Here is a 20,718-nt window from a genome sequence, read left to right on the forward strand (position 1 = left end):
GCTGACCACCAAGTCTGACAAAGAATACTTTTTCTCCATAGACACTTGAGACTTAAACCTACAGAAAACATCAACACTACCATGACTGAAGACCTTATTTAAAATGAGTACCTTCGAAAAATCACTATACCCACAAAAAAATTAATTGGAAAAAAAACAAACAAACAAACACATAAGCTCAAATGTTTTTCCTGAGAAAATTTCAACAGGATGCCTAGGTTTAGTTTGTTTGGTTGACTTTGCCAGTTTTTCAGCTCAAACCTAGTGTCAGTTATTTAAAAAAAAAAAAAAGAAAAAAAAAAACCTTTCTCGATGTGGCCTTGATCATGTAGTACAACACTCCCACTTTGACCTCCTTGGCTAATAATGTGACAGGTGGAGCACCATGTCAAACTAGAACAACACTGCTATCTAGTGGTTAACATTGTGTTATCTGCCTGTGTGCATAATGGGCTTCCAAACCTGAGCAATTACAACGTGGTTATCCCAGATGAGCAGTAAAAAAATCTGACCTTTTGAAGTTTTACAAGCTCAGGGTTTGTACTTAGGTTGTTTGCGTGGTTGTTTTGGAATGAGCCAGTTTAAAGGATTGTTAACTTGAATATAAGTTGTCTGTTAGTGATCACATGCCGGTTTTATTATAGGATTAACTAACTCATAGCTTGCTTGTTTCCAAATATTTTAATGAACCCAATCCTGGGGTTAGCATTGCAACAGTTTGTCATACTGATTGGACAGCCTAAAGAACTGCCTGTTAACTAACTGTAGCTCATCTAAGTCTGGCACAACCACCACTTTTGAGGGAGTTGAATGCATTTGAATTAAATTGAATTGAATTAGGACAAGCGTACAGTGATGTGTGAGGCAGTATTCAACTGTCCTATCAGTTAAGAGTATGATATGATACTCACAGAGCTATAACACAGCTATGCTTATGTTTAGAAGTAATGTAATGTCCACCATTGTTGCAATGTTAAAGTAGCATAACACACTCAATGTTACTGAGAAAGCTTTTGTGTACACACAGCACAACTTGAGCTGTTGAGTCACTAAAAGGTTTTGCAAATAGCCTTCATTGAAAAAAAAAAAGTATTGGGTAATTTAGGCCTGATGGTAGTTCCAGATGAAAATATCGCCGGAATGATTATGGTTCATCCTAATAATTAAATAATTGTGGTTGGCCTCGGACTTACAGTCCACGTGCCCAGTTGTCCAAGTCATAGTTTTCAGTCACGTGACTCGCGCTGACCCCTGAAGGACAAAAAACTGAGTCCAAGATGGCGGCTAACACTAGAAACGCCGGAGAGTAACAACGCAAACGATTTCAAGCCACGGATATTTCGATCGTCTGTCTAAAAGAGAAAACACGTGGTATAAGATTAAACTGCAAGTTTCGGGCCCTTACGACCCACACACGGCACCCGCCGCCGTATTTCAGCCGTGAAAAACAACGAAGCCCCTTCCAGACCTCCAGTCCGGCGATGTCTGCATGTATTATTATAAATAAATAAAATACTATATTTATTACTTATTTATATATTTATTACACTGCCGACAGGATGAGACAGTTACAAGTATTTTCAATCTGGATGGGTCAGTAATGCTGCCGTTTGGGAGGTGACGGACAATGAATTCTTCATCGTCCAAGCTAAGGTGAGTGCTAGCGTTAGCTAACGTTGCTATTGGTCGTTAGTGTCAGTTCACTTCTTCAGTCAGCATTCTGGGGCATTAGTGACAATGCATGGATATTTTGGTCAGGTTGACACGGTCCCTCATAACATGAATCTAATCAACGCGTTCTCCCTCCCAAATGTCAGGTCAACCATTCCTACAGTTTAAATGGCCACCAGTTGACAACTTGGGTTGCTGTGGAGAAAGACGTACTGGTGCAATCTGCCCACTGCACCTGTAAGGCAGGTTGGGGTAAGTGTGTCCACATGTAGGTGCCGTAGTCTATGCTTTGCCAACAGCTGTGAATAAACCTTACTTTTGATGAAATGTTCACTGCAATGACGTGTGTACTTCGGTGGTCGCCATTCTCATTTTCACTAAGAATGAATTAATGTCAAACTAATGTGGCATGGCATAGACTTCATCAACATCCAGGATTCCCACTTTACTTGGGTGTTTTCACTCTTTCTAGTTGATATGAGAGCAACATAAGAATGATTACCTACTAATTTAAGTTTTGATTCTGATCAACTTAGACAAGCACTGGGGAAATACTGATATAATAAAGGTTGTCTTCTAATTGATTACAGATTTATTTGGTTATGATTTACTATCATTGTGCTCGAATTGAAAACTACACCATGATCAACTTCCAGCTCACTGGGTTATAACCCATCCATAGAGTGGCTCTGTAGCCTTGGGTGGCATTGTTGTGGCCATACAATTTATTAGCTAATCGGCAAGACAGTGCCAGATTCTGGTACTCATGAATGTCAAGGCAGAATGAGAACCAGAACGTGAGCTTTCATTAAAGTGCGTCGGCTCTATCCCTTTCTCTACATCTTCAGAACACACATAGAGTTCAAATGGGAACTCCCAAGCACTTCCAGCTGGCAACACTTTGGGATAATGATGCTGGATTCCACACAAATGAAGGGTCCAAATACCACCAGAAAGTTACCTGAACCCCCTCAATGCACAGACAAGCATACATGTATGTATGCAAATATACACACATATTTCCCAGCAATCTTCCTCCTCTCTGTGGGATAATCATATGTGCACTACACACTGAGTGAGAAAGCTAATTTCCCACCATCATCCCGGACAGTCACTGCTGTCAAATGTAAGAAGATAACCCAAAAGTAATCCTGCAGCAAGTCAACAGTATCCCCCCATCCACACACACACATACACACTGAAGCCAGCACACATCCTCTGAGTCTTCATGGGTGTAGATTGGGTTACAGCAGATTCCTTGCTGTGGCCTCAAGGTATCCTCATGTAAAAACTCTGTGGTTGAGTCATCAGTGTGAGCTGGGAAGGGACCACCTTCCGTGGTGGGATGTCAAAATGATGGATGGGACCATGAGACTGGAAGAAAGCTATTGATAGCTCTCTTTCCTTAATGATGACATGTTGATACCACACACCCCAAGAAATTAAAGTGTGTGTGTTACACCAGGAGAGACATACAGAGACTTTAGGCCTGCACAGACACACACACATAGCGCACAAGGACATGTGGGTATTATAGCCATCAATATCTCTTCCGTTCCCACTTGGGTTCTTTGAAGTGGAGTGGCAGCTGAGTCCTGAATGACTGAGTGTTTGAGAGGATGTATACAATAACGGCAACACGCCGCCTTGACTTAAGATGAGTCGGCAGAGGGAAAGTAAACAGGCGGGGTTCCCCTAGAGGCTGTCACTATAAACAGGGGGTGTGCTGAGAGGGGCTCAAGCTGTTTATTTTTACACCAGACCTCAATGTCATTTGAAGTGTCCTCAGTGCTCTCTCTAACTCTTTCTTTCTTTCTTCTGACCTTCTTTTCCCATTTTCCCTCAAAACTCTGCCACAACCCCACCCCTGCAACCACCCACCCGTTCTCTATGGGGTTCTCTGCCAGCAACAACTAATTATCAGTCGGTTGGGTTCCACTGTGCTCCGGTGTTTGGCCCATTTCTCTATAGGCATATGGATATGCAGAGTACCTCATTTTTCTGTACAGTGACAGAGTTTTCATTGCTCTACTGAAGGACACCAGCAGGAGCCCAACAGCCCAGTCACAGTGGGAGAAATTTCAGGTGTGTGAGCTGGTGAAGTACAGCATTCTGTCGGTGGACTGATTGTTATTCACCTTGACCCATCAGCTGAGTTGAATATGAGAAAGTATGCTTGCAAATAATATCTACAGTAAATTTTAAGTGTGCCAAATGGAGTTTGCCCGGATCAACATTAGTATAAACTGTTGTTATAGTATTTCTTATTTAAAAGCTGTTTTTTTTTAATTAATAGTAATTGTTAAGAGAAGAGTCATTAACCATTAATCAATCAATCAATTAATTATAATTCATGACCCACTTTTTAAATATGCCTTGTTTATCAATAAAGGCATAAAGATTCCTCCAAGGGTTACCCTTAACAGATGATACAGACATGTGATCAGGTAAACAGTCTGATCAATTTATCAGAAATATCTTTAAGACGTGTATTGTTACATTATAATTTAACAGCATGGAAGAGTCTAAGTTATCAAGTGTTGTGATTAATTCCAGTTTTTAATTCCTCAAGGCTATGAAGAGATTTTGGGGCAAAATTTTGAAAGATTATTCATCAGACCTGAAGTTTGTTTCCATGTTATTTTTAGGATTTAGCCATAAAAACATGGTTTCATTAGTCCTGTTAAAAAAAAAAAGAAAAAAAAACTGCTTTGGTGAAGTGTCAGAGACAAATTATGCAAAGCGTGGAAATGTTTTAAGACTTTTTTTTTAAGAAGTTGTAAATTAAGAAAGAAAATTATAATGCAATTAGTTACTGTGGTGTCTTCAATTTCAAATGATGAACACAGTTTTTGTACTGATGAACATACATGATAAATGCCTCAAAAATCGTAGTGTGCCCCATAAAAGTACATTTGCATCGATGGAGCAATTATGACCGACAGAAAGTTTGTGTAAGAAATGTAGTTTTAAAACAGAAAATCATTCCGTGTTTGGGTTTCAGCCTTAAATTTTATTACTGGGCAAGAAAAAACATTTTCACAGCGTAAATCTTGACTGTCCAACACAGGTGTGACTAATAAGATTAACAATGGCTGCATTCACTTTAGTGTTTTAGTGCCTGTGTGTGTGTACTAATTGGAACAGAGCATCATTACTGTTAATGGTAACACCTGTGCTGCACTAAGAGGCCAATTAGATCCATCAGATGTGGATTTGACGCACAGCGGTTTTGACTTTATCTTTTGTTACCGTGTGAACATGAACACCATACCGGAATATTACACAGCGTGGGATTCAAAATGTGTTTAGCAGGTGTTCAGCCACAAGAGGTCACCCTCCCCTCATCGAAGACCAGGTGGGGGCTTCCCTCTGGACAAGGTAAGCATCTCCTATTGCGCCCAACAGCAGGGGTGCCAAAAAAATGGAGCGAGGAAAAAGCCGGAGGCTGACATTTTCTCCAGGGTGTCCGCCGCAGGGAACCCAGCGCCGAGAGCCCCGGGATTTGGACAGACACACCGCTGAGACTTGTTTTGCAGACAAAAACGGCAGAGAGATCCAAGTGCGACTCTTCTAAAGGACCGAGGAGAGCTCCCCGCTTCAATCCCATCTGACAGCGAGTGAGTGTGGTTCCTGTTGTTCGGCTTGCTTTCTTTCATTCTGTCTTTTAAGCAGTCTGCTCATGTAATCGGAGAGATAATCTACCTAGATCAGCATCTTTCTGTCCGAGCTCTTTTATTTCCCAGAAACGCATCAGTGTTGGCTGTTTGGATAAACGCGTGGACCATAAGGGTCCATAGTCAGTGAGCACACAGCAGGACTGACTGTGCTGACCTGTTGTCCTGCAACTGAACCAGTGATTTACAGGATATTCTGTTCAATTCTAAGAAACCCTACAAATAAATGTCACGGTTAATAAAGTATTTTAATTGGAAGCATGGAGGCATATAAAATAAAACAATTTAAATAAGAGTGGAAGTGGAAAAAAAATTAAGCACAACAGGATAACTCTAAATTGAATTTAGACTTCTCGTAAACCGACAAAAAAAAAGTTTGAGAGGAGAATAAATTCTCAAGTGCAGAACTGGTCTTAAACAAGTGAGATAAATTGAAATGATAGAATACCAGACAAGACAAAAGGAGTAATAATGTGCAGGTGGGTGCTGATGTGCAGATATGTAAATAAGTGAAAAATGTAATTCATATAATGCACAACATTTCGCCTCATTTGTTCCGACTTAAGTGTAATGCACTTGAATTGAGTTGAAATGTTTCGTGAAACCGACGCAAGTTTGGATTTAAATTGGTGGACCGGCTGCGTCACTTTGTTTCCTCGTGCGCCGTCCCGCTCTTTGTCATCTTTAATTAGCTCCATATTGCCTGCAGGTGTGCGCTGATTTGTGTGGCGCACGCAAAAAAAAAAACTGCCGTTAAAGCTCTCGGCTTTCTCCGTCTGAACGGCCTTTTGTCTTGAGATTAGTCGTCGGAATAAAGCCACCAAGATAAAAAAAAAAAAAAAAAAATGCAGCTCCTCGGTTCCGGACCCATCCGATCCGGGCCGGCCCGTTCCCCCCAGTGGATGGCACAGTAAATACAGGAGGAATGTTGATCGGCTTACAGCGGAGCCAGGAGGTGCACAGGGTCTGATGCCGGGGTAATGACCGTCCGGTAGTCAGGCTGCACCTGCAATAACACAGCACCACGGCCCGTCGCCCATAAATTAACGGGAATTAGAAAACGTGTTGAAGCCGTCCTCGCGGTTCTGCTGGGCTGGTTTTTACTAGTTAAACATGTGTTTTCCGGTATGCATTCACTAAATAAGTAGCTCTGGTGCTCAGATGACTTTTTGCTGTGACAACCTGTAAGAACCAAAAAGCCCATTATCCGCATCCAACTACAGTCACCCTTCGTGTTGGCTGGTCGCTTCGTGCAGAAACATGTGAGTAATTCTGAGCTAGATGCTTAATTGTTAAGTCACCGTGGATCTGTGAGCTTTGTCAACTGACCGACGGAGTAAGTGCAAACGCTCATCATGGCAAACCACATTTAGCTGCTGATCTTTAACCTCCACACTAACACCGGGCTGCACTGCCATATGAACTGAGTTAATGAGTTAATGTACTGCTGGCAGGGCCTGGGGCGCACAGCCACGTCTTCTGTGCCAAAATGAACCTTTCTGTCTCCACACACACTCTCATAGCAAGCCATTTTCATGACGCCACGACACAATTTCAACGGTACATTTAATTTGATGCCCCTTTTGTCATTCCATATTAATAAAACACCAACATTTTGGTGCCTTGACGCACAGGCGCGCACTAATAAATCCAGCATGTGTTGGTCCAATTATTGGGATTAATAAGTTCTAACATTCTGCATCTGCCTCTTGTTTCTCCGGGCCCTGGAGCCCCGCTAGGCCCACTCTGTTTCAACAGGTTCAACGTTGTGTTCTCATTACGACCTCCATATGGCTGCCTGTGAGCACAGCGAGTCATGGGCGGCAGAGCAGGCAGCACAGTAACAATCACTCCGTAAAGCGGCGGAGGTATTTGTAGTAAAAGTGAGACCAGTTGTGTTGTTTGGGGGGGGACACCTCGAAGCAAGTGGTAGTTTGGTCAAGTGCTTATTTTCGTTTGGGCCGTATTTTGGCTTCTTGACTAAATTGCGCGCACCACCAAAATTACATCTGAAATTAAACTTAAAGTTTCTAGAGTTAACAAAATACAGTGAGACACACGACCCCCGCCCCCTCCTTTCTCTTCTCTCTCTCTCTCTCTCTCTCTCTCTCTCTCTCTCTCTCTCTCTCTCGCACACATGAAGGGAAAATCTGGGTTTGATTTGGGTTTTGATGGGGAGTAGCCTACGTCGGGCTCGCTTTACAACCTATGGATGTATTGGACGCTTTTTAGTTGGTTTGAGCCTCGGACACGGATGGGTGCAGTGCGTCGCGTCCTCTCGGTGTCCCCTGTCTTCTGACTGTGCAGCGGGGAATGTGTTTCTTTAAACAATTTAAGGAGACAAACGCGTAAAAGACTAGACGCTTCCACGTGTGGATAGGACGATCTCAGTCGGAAGACGACCTCGGGGGTAATTGGTGTGGATCTCTGTCAGGGGACGTCTACAGCGAAGACCCACCGCTGAGGTAAGTTCATCATTTGCTGGTCACGGTTTCTGTTTATTACGCACTCAGCGTGTTCGTGTTTTGGTTCGTTTCAATTTTACGCACCACTTATGTTCCTAGAGGAGAAGTCAGTTGCTCAGTGCGCTCGCTGTGTCGGGCTGCCCATTAGTCTGCCATGATATTTATTACTGAAATGACTATCCTGTCTTGATTAAAGGCTGAGGTGCTGTGATTGTCAGCCGGTGTTTGAGTCTCTGTTTCACCGGGAGGCACAGGGTCAGAGCGGCTGACAACGCAGACAGGTGTCAGCCTCCTCCATTTACAACTGGCCCGTTGGTCGCAGCAAGAAAAAAAAAAACAAGAAAAACAGCCCGTGCCGGGGATTTAATACGAGGTACAGAGCCAGTGAGGTTTAATAGCGACTTGGATTCAAAGCCATTAGCTGATGCCAAAGCAAGCAGTGCGCCTCTCGGTTCCCGTCCTCCTCGGCACTGCCCTCGCCAAGTCTCCCAATGCGTTTGTCACTTCTTATATTTTCCCATTTCACTTTGACGCCACTGCATGCATAAAAACATTTGTGTGAAAAAAAGAGGAATTGGATATTTTTGTCCGCTGTTTATAAGGCACAACTTAAAAATACAGCGTCATGCAAACTCCAGAAATATGCCATTTTTCTCACTGAATATTGAAGCAACTCAGGAGAAAAGTGAGGCAGCTCAAACTTGTCTGTGGTTTATGGAGGATTAAAGTGATGATAAAGCTGATTTGACAGTGAAGCGCAGTGTGTGGAAGGTGTGACAGGAAACAATAGCTCTGACTATAATAATGAGCTCCACCCTCTGTAAGCTCATCTGCTCTCTGCCCTCAAGCAGCAACAAGCCTGGAAATGAAAGCGAGAGACCCATACAGATTGCTTATCTTAACTGCTTCAGTAGACTTAAAGTATGCCCCTACTGCACACTGAAACAGTGTCAGCCACTTGACCTACTTCTCACTCTCATCGCAAATGACTGGAATCACTCCACAAAGAAGGTATCTGAACGTTCACTGTTCACTGAGGTCAGAGAGAATATCAGCTTTAAGGGGAGACATGGTAGAGTTGGACTTGAGGATGCGAGGTTGTGTTCCTCTGCAGCACAGTCATCCTTCTCTGTTTTGTGGAAATTAATCATCATTATTTAATGGCATTATACCCTGAATCCATGAGTAACAAAGTGAGGGCAGCAGAGCCAGGAGCAGCTAAAGGCACATGATGTGGGAGCTAATCCAAATAATGCATAGTAGATTATTATTTTTTTTTTCTTTTTCCTTTTCTCTGTGTGTGTGTGTGTGAGTGATGTGAGAGGATGGAGCAGAAGATGGAGAAAGCTGCAGAAACTTAGGTAGATCATTTTCTCCTTTGAGGAGCAGGATTCCTCAGGACTTGGCTTCATCCCCTTGAGCAACTAAAATCAACATATCTAACATATTTTTCTTGTATGGCCTCAGCAGCTTGATGGGGCACAGTAATGATGGATCCCTCTTTCTGTCAGTGCTTTTTTGCCATTTTTGTTGGATGTGACCTTTCATCTCGGGTCAAGCTTTTGTTGTCTTAACATATTTCTAAAAGCCAAAATTTAAAAACAACAAAAAAGCAAAACAGTGCAGTTGTCACTGAGCCCAAATATCCGAATGATCAACTTTCATAATGCAGATGTTTCCTGGAGCTGCCATATCAGGCTGTGGCACCTGATTACAAAGCATATATAATGGTCTGTTTTCTTTAATTGAAGATTGTTTTAATTTGACTCCATGTAAAAGTTTACATATTTTCTGGATTTGGACCTTACGATGGATTTGGCGTGATAAAGTACCCAAGTTACACATTAATATCTTCACACATTCATTGTATCTGCTTCAGGGTGAAACTGAAGTGGAAATGCTGTCTTACTAATGACTTAAGTGACTGTGTGTTTTCTGGTTGAGTGAAAAATTGGGTGTGCATGTGTGTGTTCTCATCTTTCCTGTTAAAATACCTGTCATTCGTCAGCATGACATCCAAGATGTCTCCCACTGTGGGAAGAGGATCCAGGGGCAATGATTTCACATGCTTCATCCTGCCTTTCCTCGCACCCTGCTAGGCCTGCATGTGTCAGCCACACATTTGCTCCAGATGCAGAGGTGCGTGCGTGTATGCTTGCGCACGCATAGTTGATGTTCTGTGTTGGTTGTATTCTCAGATGTGATGAGCTTACAAATGGTTTCTCTACAGGAACTACATTTATTTACTTTGTCATTCACACTGGCAATGATCAGGAGGTGTAATTGACTCTTGCAGCACTTTGACAGCTATATATGCTAACTGCAAGCTTATCCATGTGCATTGGACCAGATTTTAACAAACATGTGACCTGTGAACAATGGAGAGTCATCCCAAAAATGACAGTATCAGTTGTGCCAGTACGTGACGGCTTTCTATAGTGGCAGTAATTACCGGATGATCAGAGGGTGAAGTAAACATTAGAATAAAAGTCATGAGGATATCTGCAGGGATGGATGAGTCAACAAAACTTTGGACAAGGCAGTTATCGTTTTGGTTTAAATTTCGTAACAGAGTTAACATTTTGTTGTTGAGTATGACAATAACTGTTCCACAATGTGAATCATATTGCAACCATGCAATTGGATATCTTGGTAAGGTACCCAAACCATAATCTTTCCCAAATCTGTGTGTGTTCTTTTGTCAAATGTATTAAGCCCTGACTTGAGAGATATCCAAGGCTTTGGCACAAATGATGATAGTAAGAAAAAATGAATATTTATTGTATAGTTTGGAAGATTTCTTCCTTTAATGTGAGTCAAGCCTAAAGACATTTAGGTTCTCCTCCCCTTTCACTGGAGACCACTGACCTTTAACCTCTAGGTAGAGTTTGCCCAATATGCACTAACATCACTGAGAGAATGGGGGGGGGATGTCTGCTGAGTAACAAACTTTGGCCTGCTCTGCAGAGTGTCTTTCTGTGTGAGTGAAGGCACATATTGTGAATTTAACTACGAGCGAGCATGTGTTTGTCCATCAGCAACGAGTGTATTTAAGTGTGATGTACACAATAGTGTGACTATTTTAGCACTTAATAAAGTGATTTGGGCTTTTCCCCCTGTGAGTTCAAAGTGGGTCTTCACTTTTGGCTGTGGGGTGGACGTTGTTCTTGTGCAATGGAAAAAAAGGACTGTTTTCCTGTTAGGGGGGCTTTTTGGGCAAACCGCGGCTCTGCCTACCGCAGCCAGCCTTCAAAGGCCTTTGAAGGAGTGCTCACCTCTCCTCTCCTTAAATCCTTCCATCCCTCTAAACGAGCTACTTCCTCTCGTACCCAGGAACACCTCGCCTGCCTCTCTCCGACCACCACCATCCAACCACACTGCTGCAAACCTGTGGTCAGGGTTATGCTCAGGTTCATGGGAAATACTCAATCATGGAGTCCACCGACATGCGTTGAACAGTAAACTCTGCAAAGTTTAACCTGCGTTTTTTTTTTTTTTTTTTTTTTTTTTCCCCCCCATCTGACCTTACGATCTCTGTAACTGTATGGCCTTCATTCAGTAACAAGCTTTGAGACAGAATCTATGGCTCTGCATGCTAGTGTGGAGTTCTGGGTGTCATCCCTTTCTCAGATCCATCTTGACAGCACATGTTGAAAGAGTATTTCTTGTGCTTGAAAACGGATCATAGTTTGACATTGGAGGCTATAAATTTTTTGAACTCTTGTCCCTTCACTCCTAGGGCCATTGCTCTCAGTTAAAAATCTAAATCAAAGTATGACTTTGTTCTCCTTCACACTCCAGTTTACAACCGATTCTTTCTTTTGTGAAATAGCTATTCAGGACCGAAGCCTTGTGGGACCTCCTTAGTCGTTTCAAACCCCTGCTTTGATTTTTAGCAAAGATGGCACTGTTTGGAAGCATACAATAATTTTTCTGTTATTTTCGTGTGTGTGTGCGTACACACAAAGATAAAAATCTTGGTTAAAAATGAACCTCAAGCACATCATTACTAAATTATTTAATCTAATTTAATTCATCCTTAATATAAACTGCAGTGAACAGTTTATAACTTCAGGAGAGAAAACACTGATTTGGATGTGTTGATTCATGCATGTAAAATGAAACCTTATTATACATAGCAGTATTTTTACCTGATCAGTTTCTAACAAATTAGCTCTGTTTTAACCTAATGTCTAGTGACTCACTATTGCCCAGAACTCTCTGCCTGCTCATGTCCTCTTCCCTCCCTACACCTCCCATTTTCTCAGGAAAAACACTGATCTCACTGAACACTTCATTAACAGAAAAATACACCACGACTTGTCATATCAGCATTTTTCCTCTGCTTTTCTACTTAAGTGTATATGTGCATAAATTCAGAACTGTGGCTCAGCACAACGTCCCGTCTGCGGATCTCTCTAACTGGCCTGACCTCATATTCCACCTCGTGCTGTCGGTCGACCCTGCTCCTGTTCGGTTCTGGATCAGGTTCTGTTGATCTAAAGAACCACTGTCAGGGCCAGCCGTGTGGGCTGGGTCACAGAAGCTGCGGCATTCCTCTGCTGGGCGTTAAGTATTTCTCCTTGCAGTTTCTCTCATTGTCAGTGACAGATGGAAAGGGAGATACTGTGTCATTTGTGATCCTGCTCTGCAGCCTCACAGCTGCTCACCTGTGGTATAATTCAACATCAGAGCTACAGTCAAGCTAAAAAGTGGATATATTTTAGAAAGCACACAGAGCTTCTGAGAAGACATGAATGAGATTGAAATTTGTCACTGATCTCCCTGCTAATGACGCCCTCAGCTGTGAGAGTTGACCCCCTCCTGCCCTCGACCCTCCCTGCTCCTGCTCCCCTCCTCCTCAGCCCCTAATGAATGCCAAAGAGGTGCTCTGAATAAGCTTCGGACCCACACCCACATACACACATGCACGCTTCCCATAATAGCAGGATTGTTGTCACCACTGCGGACATCAAGTGAAATTCAGACCGCCGCTGTCTCACTTCGGTTAGCTGAGGCCTGTCAGTCACGCAAGTTCATCTGGACAAGGTTGACTCTAAATTGTCCGTAGGTCTGAGAATGAGTGGTTCTTGGTCTCTCTCTGTATGTTGGCCCTGTGATGGACTGATGACCTGTCCAGGGGTATCCCACCCTTGCCCAATGTGAGCTGAGATCAGTACCAGCACCCACCATCGAAATAGATAAGCAGTAGAAGATGAATGTGTGTGTGAATGACTCAAGGTCTGATTAATCCTGTTCCAATTGGTTAATTTCAGCAATTAGTTGATCAACCAAATATTTTTTTTTCTTTTTCTTTTTTTTTTCTTTTCTGCTTCAAGAGAGCTGACTGAACTTGAAAGCCACATCTGTCACTTTCCCTCGTGGTGGGGGGGGGGGGAGTGACACATTAACTATGACACCTATGATTTGAACAGAGGACAAGCAAGTTTACCAAAATTTTACCTATTGTTCAACTGTCATGGCCAGCAGCATCAACTCATGCCCAATCAGTGCTCATGGAGGATTTCTGACTGTTGCAGCTCTCACTGTTCTTGCGTATTCTTACAATGCATCTTTACATGATGATAATGAGAATGGAGGAAAGCCTGTTGTTAGCCAATTAAAAAGTCCTCCATGGCTCTGTCCAGCCACTAATAACCCCATCAGGGATTACTGTACAGCAGGCTGGAGGGACAGCAGGGCACCGGTTGGGGCCTCAGCTTGCTGTCATCTGAGAAAGGCAACCTAAAAGACTTCCATTCACTCCCAGTCTGAGAGGGTCACCTCGCCAACTCCCTAGAGCAGCTTGAAAGGCTCCCACTTGGGATACAAAGTGGCTCAGCTGTCCCTCTCCTATCCTCACTTCCCCCGGCACCCTCCTCTATACCCAAGCCAAATAAAGCCTCTCTGCAACTTCTGTTTTCCTAATCTGTGAACTCTGACAGAGGCGCCCACGCTTGAAAGAGAGACAGCTCAACGTGGGATGATCTCCTGGTGACAGGGAGAAGCTGAAAAAACGTTCCCTGGAATGTCTCCACTGAAATCAGCAGACCACCCTGTCATCTCACTGTTCCCATCTATCTCTCACTCTGCCTCTCTTTCTCCCGCTTCCTCTAGTCCTCGCCCACCTCTTCTTAATCTAATTTCCTTTCCTTTTGGCCTCCATCATCTACCTTCTCTAATTGGGCTGTTGCTGGTTGATTAAAGCCAATTAATCTGTTCCACATGCCAAATGGCCTGAGTCGACTGTGGCTAAGCATGCTTTCTTATGTGGGGGACTTCCATGGAGAAGACTGAGATTCATTCAACAATTTACATACTTCTCAATATTACTGACAAATGATTTAACACTACAGTGGCTTTAGCCACTGAAGATTGCAGAATTTCAGCACATGTAGATTTACCTTGCCATTAATAATCAGAGGAATGTTAGTGATGAATTGACCACACAGTAACACTATATTTCCTGCTGCAGCCCCAGCAGCCATCTATGTGGAACTGGCCAGATGGCTGTAGGTTTGTTTGCAGGAGTCACATCCGTCTTTGAAGTTAAAATAAAAAATGTAAATGTTTAAAAAAAAAAAAAAAAAAAAGGTAGCAAATATCAAAATCAAAGCTACATTAGAAGCTGATACCACACGCTAACTCATTAAAGTAATAATTTTCATGCACTTGGCCATAAGAATGGAAACCAGTATGATCTGCACAATACAACCTACAAACACTAGCTGCTTGGTTTAGTTTTGCATAGAGACGGGCAACGGCAGGAAACAGATAGTCGGACTGTGTTCAACTCTATCATCTTTGTCCTGCAAGTGCCAACAGTGCATTAATCTTTAAGGAAACAGTGTATTTCCCCAAAGTCAAACAAGCATTATAGATACAATTCTGCAGAGTGTTATCTTCTCCTTGCTAGATTCCTGAAAATGTTGCAACTAACTCAGCAATTGTGTGTGTGTGTGTGTGTGTGTGTGTGTGGTACTGAGCGTCTTCCTCAGAGACAGAGGCTGGGGCCTGCAGCTGTTGCTACTTCAACCACATTTAATGAAAGACAATGTCTGCCCCCACTGAGGGAAAACTTGTGGCTTGTTAAACAGACTGTCAATGCTGAAAGCAAAGAATTTTCTTGCTGAAACACAGTCTTAGTATCTCAAAGGTCAGCCAGCTACACCACTGTGCTGACATCCTGACCAGCTTCCAGATTCAGAATGATTTTTGTGGAACTGGCTCACATTTTGCAATTTTTATGGTGATATAGAATAAGTTTTGAGTTTTTAATAAGGCCCAGATTTTCTGCCAGAGCAGAGTTGTTGGATTGTCTGAGAATTGCTAACACTTACTGTCGGGGTCACATCTATTTCAGAGGGCACATAGAGAGGAATTAAACAGCCTTGTCACTGTTCTCTCTCTGTTTAACCTACATGCTCATCTGCCAGACGCGCCTGACAGCACCAGACACTGGAAGAATCTCCCAGCAGGCCCAGCAGCACACGGACCGCACCATATTTAGTCATCCAAAGACCAGACACAGACCAACGCAGTCCGCCACCTTAATCTGTCTTCCCTACATTTCTCCCTCCATCTCTACCTCTCTCATTTTTAATGTCCTTGTCCCAACTCCCCCTCTCCATCTCTGTCACTTTCCGTCCCCTTGCTACTGCTTCCATTCATCTGTCCTCACTTGCCCTTCCTTGAGTCATTTCTGCTTTATCGCTGCCATGCCCCTAACTGTTTCTCTGTCCCTCATGTATCCTTCTCAACCTTACAGACTGGAACGCTTCATTCCTTGAGCCTGTTTGCCTGTTTTCTAGTCTCTTGTGTCTCAAGTCAATTTCAGCCTGTTTTTTTTTTTTTTTGTTGGTTTTTTTTTTTTTTTTTTTTTTTTTTTTTTTGTTTTGGGGGTTTTTATACAACTCTTGGTAATGCTCATGCCCTTAAACCTTGTGTTTGAGTGATCCCCTCTTCCTGTCTTTTCTGTCTTCCCTCGGCTGACATAATTTCTATCCCCTGCCCGTTTTCTCTCTCTGAGCCTGCCCACTGTCTCTTTTCTCAGATAAGTGTGCTGCTCGTATTAGCTGTTCCTGGATGCTAAAGAGTCACTAATTCTATCAGCCGTCTCTCCGTGCCTTCCTCAGCGGGTGTCAGGCCTGCCAGATTTACTATGGACCAGCCTTTGATGCAGTGCTTTGGCTGATGAACTCTACTCTGCTAGTATGCCTACTTTCCCCTCCTTGTCGTCAGGCGCGTATCAATGTCAAATGATTGTCCTGACAATTTTTTGCAAATGGCAAATATTGTAATAGAAGATTTGCTTCACCATGTTTTCATGCTCAGGTATTTAAAGTGCCCATTTCAGTAATCGAAATTACAGGATATATAAAACTACCTCTTTATGCCAAGTGTAGTTCAAAAAGCAGTTTCAAAAGCGGAAAAAAGGGCGTTGCTACCTAAACAAAAGTTGATCTTGCAGAATACATTTTCATCCTTACTTTGTTCCTGCCCTGTGATTTCCTCACACCTTTTTCCTTTAATACCCAACCTGCACTTGAGGAGAGGCCAAGTGGTCTGGGTTTAGACCCTTAAGCACAGAAGAGTGGTCCCATTTACCAGGCCACTGGGCTCTTTTTGAGGGTTGTTAGCCTTGGAAATTTCACAAAAGAAAAGAACGAAACTTTTGTTTTTCCCCACTCCCTTTAAATCTGTCTGTCTGCCTTCCCTGCTTGACTGAAGTAGATACAGAGGCAGGCTTTTGTTCTACCAAGATGAAGAGCAATGCTGTAGTATAAGAAGGAGAGCAAGGGGTAGGAGGAGGTGGGTGTGATTCATTGTAATTTAATAAATGCCTCACAAAGAGGGTTGGGGAGCCTTCGCAACCCCTCAGCTGTCTGTCTTGAAATGGGGCTCCACTAGATTTGACGCCCAGGGAAGTAAAGAGGGGATTATGGGAGGAAAAGCCTCAGACCATCTACATCTCTTTCTGTCTTTTTGTTTGCCCCAAAGCTTTCTCTCCCTGCACCCCTCAGCCTTTTTCTCTCTGGGACCAGGAGGCCCCTCATCTCGCTCTGAGCTTATCAATGATGTCATCCAGGTACCTATTTGAGCCAGAGATTTAGAAAGGCTTGAATAGTGTCATAGCTTCACTTCCTTTAATACAGAGTATAATAGCTATCTCTTTTGGAGAATTTTCTGCCTCAGTGAGTGAACATAATGCTGTGTTCTACAAGGTCAGCACTGTGTGACAATATTGTGGATATGGCTGATTTCATTTCAAATTCCTGCAAAAATCGATAGGAGGCATGTTCTCATAAGATAACTTCCTTTTTTTGGGGGGGGGCCAGCTCTTTCTGCATAGGTTTGACTGGGGTCACGCACGGTCCACTGCTTTGCAACATCACCAAGGATTATAGGGTGACTTCTGACATTCTGCTCAAGCATGACCAGAAGGCTTGGCCAGTTTTGACCTGAATGGAAGTGCTGAATGAGAGGCAGACATTGAAATTCAGGGTGCAGTCACTTGCAGCCACTAATGTCTCTCTTTAAATGGTCACATCCTCTCTCTCTCTCGTGTAACTGTCTTCTCCTTTAACAGACTCAGTATCACAGTGTAAAGGCTAATTTCCCTTAGAAGGACAAATTAAAAATTTTTTTGAAGCTGCACAAGCCTTTTTTTTTTTTTTTTTTTTTAATACAATCAATGCCATTTTCAGCTTTATATTCAATTATGGTAAAATGTGTCTGACATTGACCTTGGTGTTTATTTCTCTCTCTTGCAGGAAGAGCTCTGGTCAGTCTGAAGAGAAGGGTCACTGTGCTCAGACACTCTCCTTCCACTGACTCACAACCATACACATAGGGACAGTCAGAAAAACAGACAAATCCACACAGGGACATTCAGTCACTCACATTTACGAATACAGACTATTGAGCACACACACACACACACACACACACACACACAGACCTATCCATTCTCAAACACAGACACATTCACCAACAACCCTCGTAGCAGGATGAGGGAACCCTGGAGGTGCCTACTGGGCCTGTGCCTCCTGGCATGCTCAGTCTTCACCCACAGTGCCACCAATCCCTTTGCAGGACAGCAGACCCCTCTAGACCCTTGCTATGATGACACAGGTGCAGCCCGTCGCTGCATTCCAGAGTTTATCAATGCTGCCTTCGGCAAGGATGTGTTGGTGTCCAGCGTTTGTGGCCGCCCTCCATCCCGTTCCTGTAGTGTGGTTGAACGGGGGGATGATAGACCCTCAGTACGCACATGTCAAATCTGTGATGCAGCTGACCCTCGGCGTGCCCACCCTGCTTCCTACCTCACCGACCTCAACTCAGCCCATAACCTCACCTGCTGGCAGTCGGAGAATCTGAACACCTCTCCGTACAATGTGACTCTCACCCTGTCTTTGGGTAAAAAGTTTGAAATCACCTACGTCAGCCTGCAGTTTTGTTCACCACGACCTGAGTCCTTGGCCATATACAAGAGCATGGACTATGGCAAAACTTGGATGCCCTACCAGTTCTACTCCTCACAGTGCCGGCGTATGTACAACCGGCCCAACAAAGCAACTATTACTAAACAGAATGAGCAGGAGGCTCTATGCACAGATGGACACACTGACCTCCACCCACTTTCAGGAGGACTCATTGCATTCAGCACTCTGGATGGACGGCCCTCTGGTAAAGACTTTGACAACAGCCCTGTCCTCCAGGACTGGGTGACTGTCACTGATATTCGTGTGGTTTTTAACCGGCCCCAGCTGCCCCGGGAGCTAGGGCTGGGGGCTGGAAGCAATAGTGGAGGACGGGATGATGACCCCATGGCAGTGACATCAACACTACCAACTTACTTCTATGCAGTAGGAGACTTCCAGGTGGGCGGGAGGTGTAAATGCAATGGACATGCCTCACGTTGTCTGAAAGACAAAGAAGGAAAACTGGTGTGTGACTGCAAACACAACACAGAAGGACCTGAATGTGACCGCTGCAAGCCCTTTCACTATGACCGACCGTGGCAGAGGGCCAACGCCCGCGAGGCTAATGAGTGTCTGCGTAAGTCTTTCCATCTATCTGTCATATTTTGTACACTTGAGTTAGCTTGCAATGATACATATTGTAGATAGGTCTTTTGTGTGGGAAATGCACAGCGCTTTTCTGATAATCTACACTATCATCATACATGTGTGGAAGCAGACCTAACACATTGGCTGTTTAATTCTTTGAGTTATGTTTGTTGTAAGAAACAGAAAATAGAGAGGACAATAACGAAATAATGTATTCTTGTAAGTCACAATGCAGTCTTTGGAGACACATCGTCTCTCTACAGTTCTCTTCCTCCTCTATAACCAACCGCCCCCACTCCGGTGATCCTAAAGAGAAGATGGAACCGGAGGCAGGAAACTGAACAAACTGTTACAAACATCCCATTCTTAGTTGAAGGAATTAGGAAAAGTTATCAAGAGTCATAACCTTTTTTTTTTTTTTTTTTTTTCCACAACTCAGTTTCAGGAAGTGAGGATAGACATGTGGAAACAGGGCAAAAAAAACAATACAAATTAAATTTTGAGATGCACTCAAAGGGAAGGCAAAGGGAGGTACAAATGAAGAAATATAATTATGATGTTTGACAATGTTTGGTAATTGATAGTGTTGACCAGTTGGGTTTCTGTTTATGCAGGTGAGGCGTTTCTGGTAGCATGTCATGGTTGGGCTGGCAACTACACCAACATCTTTGAAAACACACTGACCCATCCTTTTGCGTTCATTTCCCATCAGCCTTTTCTGTTTACAATAACTGCAGGGAAACACCGCTACTCTCAAAATCATGTTTTCAGGTCTTCTTCTCAAAAAAACAAATTTTCTCAAGCAAGTCTAAACAGTAGATGACAACTGCTCAAGTCATTGGCATGCAGCTACAGCTAAGTCCTCCAAGAATGTTATTTGGCAATGTTTGCCTTTACCTCAAGCCATGCTCTGTAAAAGTCATCCAGACATGCTCTGAGAGCTTGCCAAGTAGAATTACAGCAATGTCTGTGGCAATTTTTAATATAAATGGATAAACTTTGTATTGGATAAAGATTTATCTATGATAAGGGGACTTTGATATGGTATTTAGGATATAGCTTTCACAAGTGAAAAAAGTCACAAATTTTACACAGTATGTCTCTGTATAATAGGACAAAGGTGGAACCCAATTCGTCTTTTTTGCTTGTCAAAAAAAATTTTGTTAGTCTAGGAAAATAAAACGATATTAGAAACCATTGTCCCCATTTTAACCTTTCTTTGTAATGAAATTACAGCAAAAGGGGGGAAAAACACAGCAGAACCCTAAAAAATTGTTCAGATTTTGATTGTTGTTAGGGTTAGCTGCCTGATCTCAGCTGGCCTGAGATCATATTTAGCATTGAACCGTGCCAGATTTGTTTAAAGGGGACAAAGAGTGACAAAGAGAGACCAGCCAAAAGGCTCAGCTCTGCTCTGGAACATTCCATGCTAGCACTACATGACTTTGGCTTCTCACCTGTTCTTGACACCCTCACTTATTCAGCTCATATAGGTACACACGGACCTACCCTCCTTCTAGAACAATATCCTGCAAATGCCTTAGTGTTTTCCCCTCTCATACTCTTGGACACACCCTCTGTCAAATGTCCCATAGCTGTTTCCGAAATGTTACACCCGTTTCCCGTAGATTTCTTCTCTGCGGGATTGATATGTCACTTCTGTCCATGATTTCTGGACTAAACCATCCGGTTGTTCTGGCCAACTAGGATGACCTAATCCCACTGTTGATACAGGGCAGTTAAAGCCTATTGGAAGTTGCACGCTATACCTGATCACACATCCGGACATGCCAAAAATGTTAGTCCCAGATGTCCCCAATTTTATGTTCCATA

General features: G+C 43.2%; 1 protein-coding gene across 3 annotated transcripts in view; it reads left to right on the plus strand.

Moving 5' to 3' along the window:
- Positions 1–5,157: 5,157 nt before the first annotated feature.
- ntn2 (netrin 2) overlaps positions 5,158–20,718 on the plus strand; it is a 41,213-nt gene continuing 25,652 nt past the window's right edge. The window contains exons 1-2 of one of the 3 annotated variants that reach the window (XM_029528300.1): positions 5,158–5,291; positions 17,587–18,874. In XM_029528300.1, coding sequence (XP_029384160.1) covers positions 17,824–18,874 — 1,051 coding nt within the window. In that variant the 5' untranslated portion in view covers positions 5,158–5,291; positions 17,587–17,823. Of the gene's footprint in view, positions 5,292–7,535; positions 7,814–8,699; positions 8,825–17,586; positions 18,875–20,718 lie in introns of those variants that run through there. The other 2 variants (XM_029528298.1, XM_029528301.1) reach the window with 2 other exon arrangements.

Source organism: Echeneis naucrates, chromosome 19 (genome assembly GCF_900963305.1).
Source record: "Echeneis naucrates chromosome 19, fEcheNa1.1, whole genome shotgun sequence".
NCBI lineage: Eukaryota > Metazoa > Chordata > Actinopteri > Carangiformes > Echeneidae > Echeneis > Echeneis naucrates.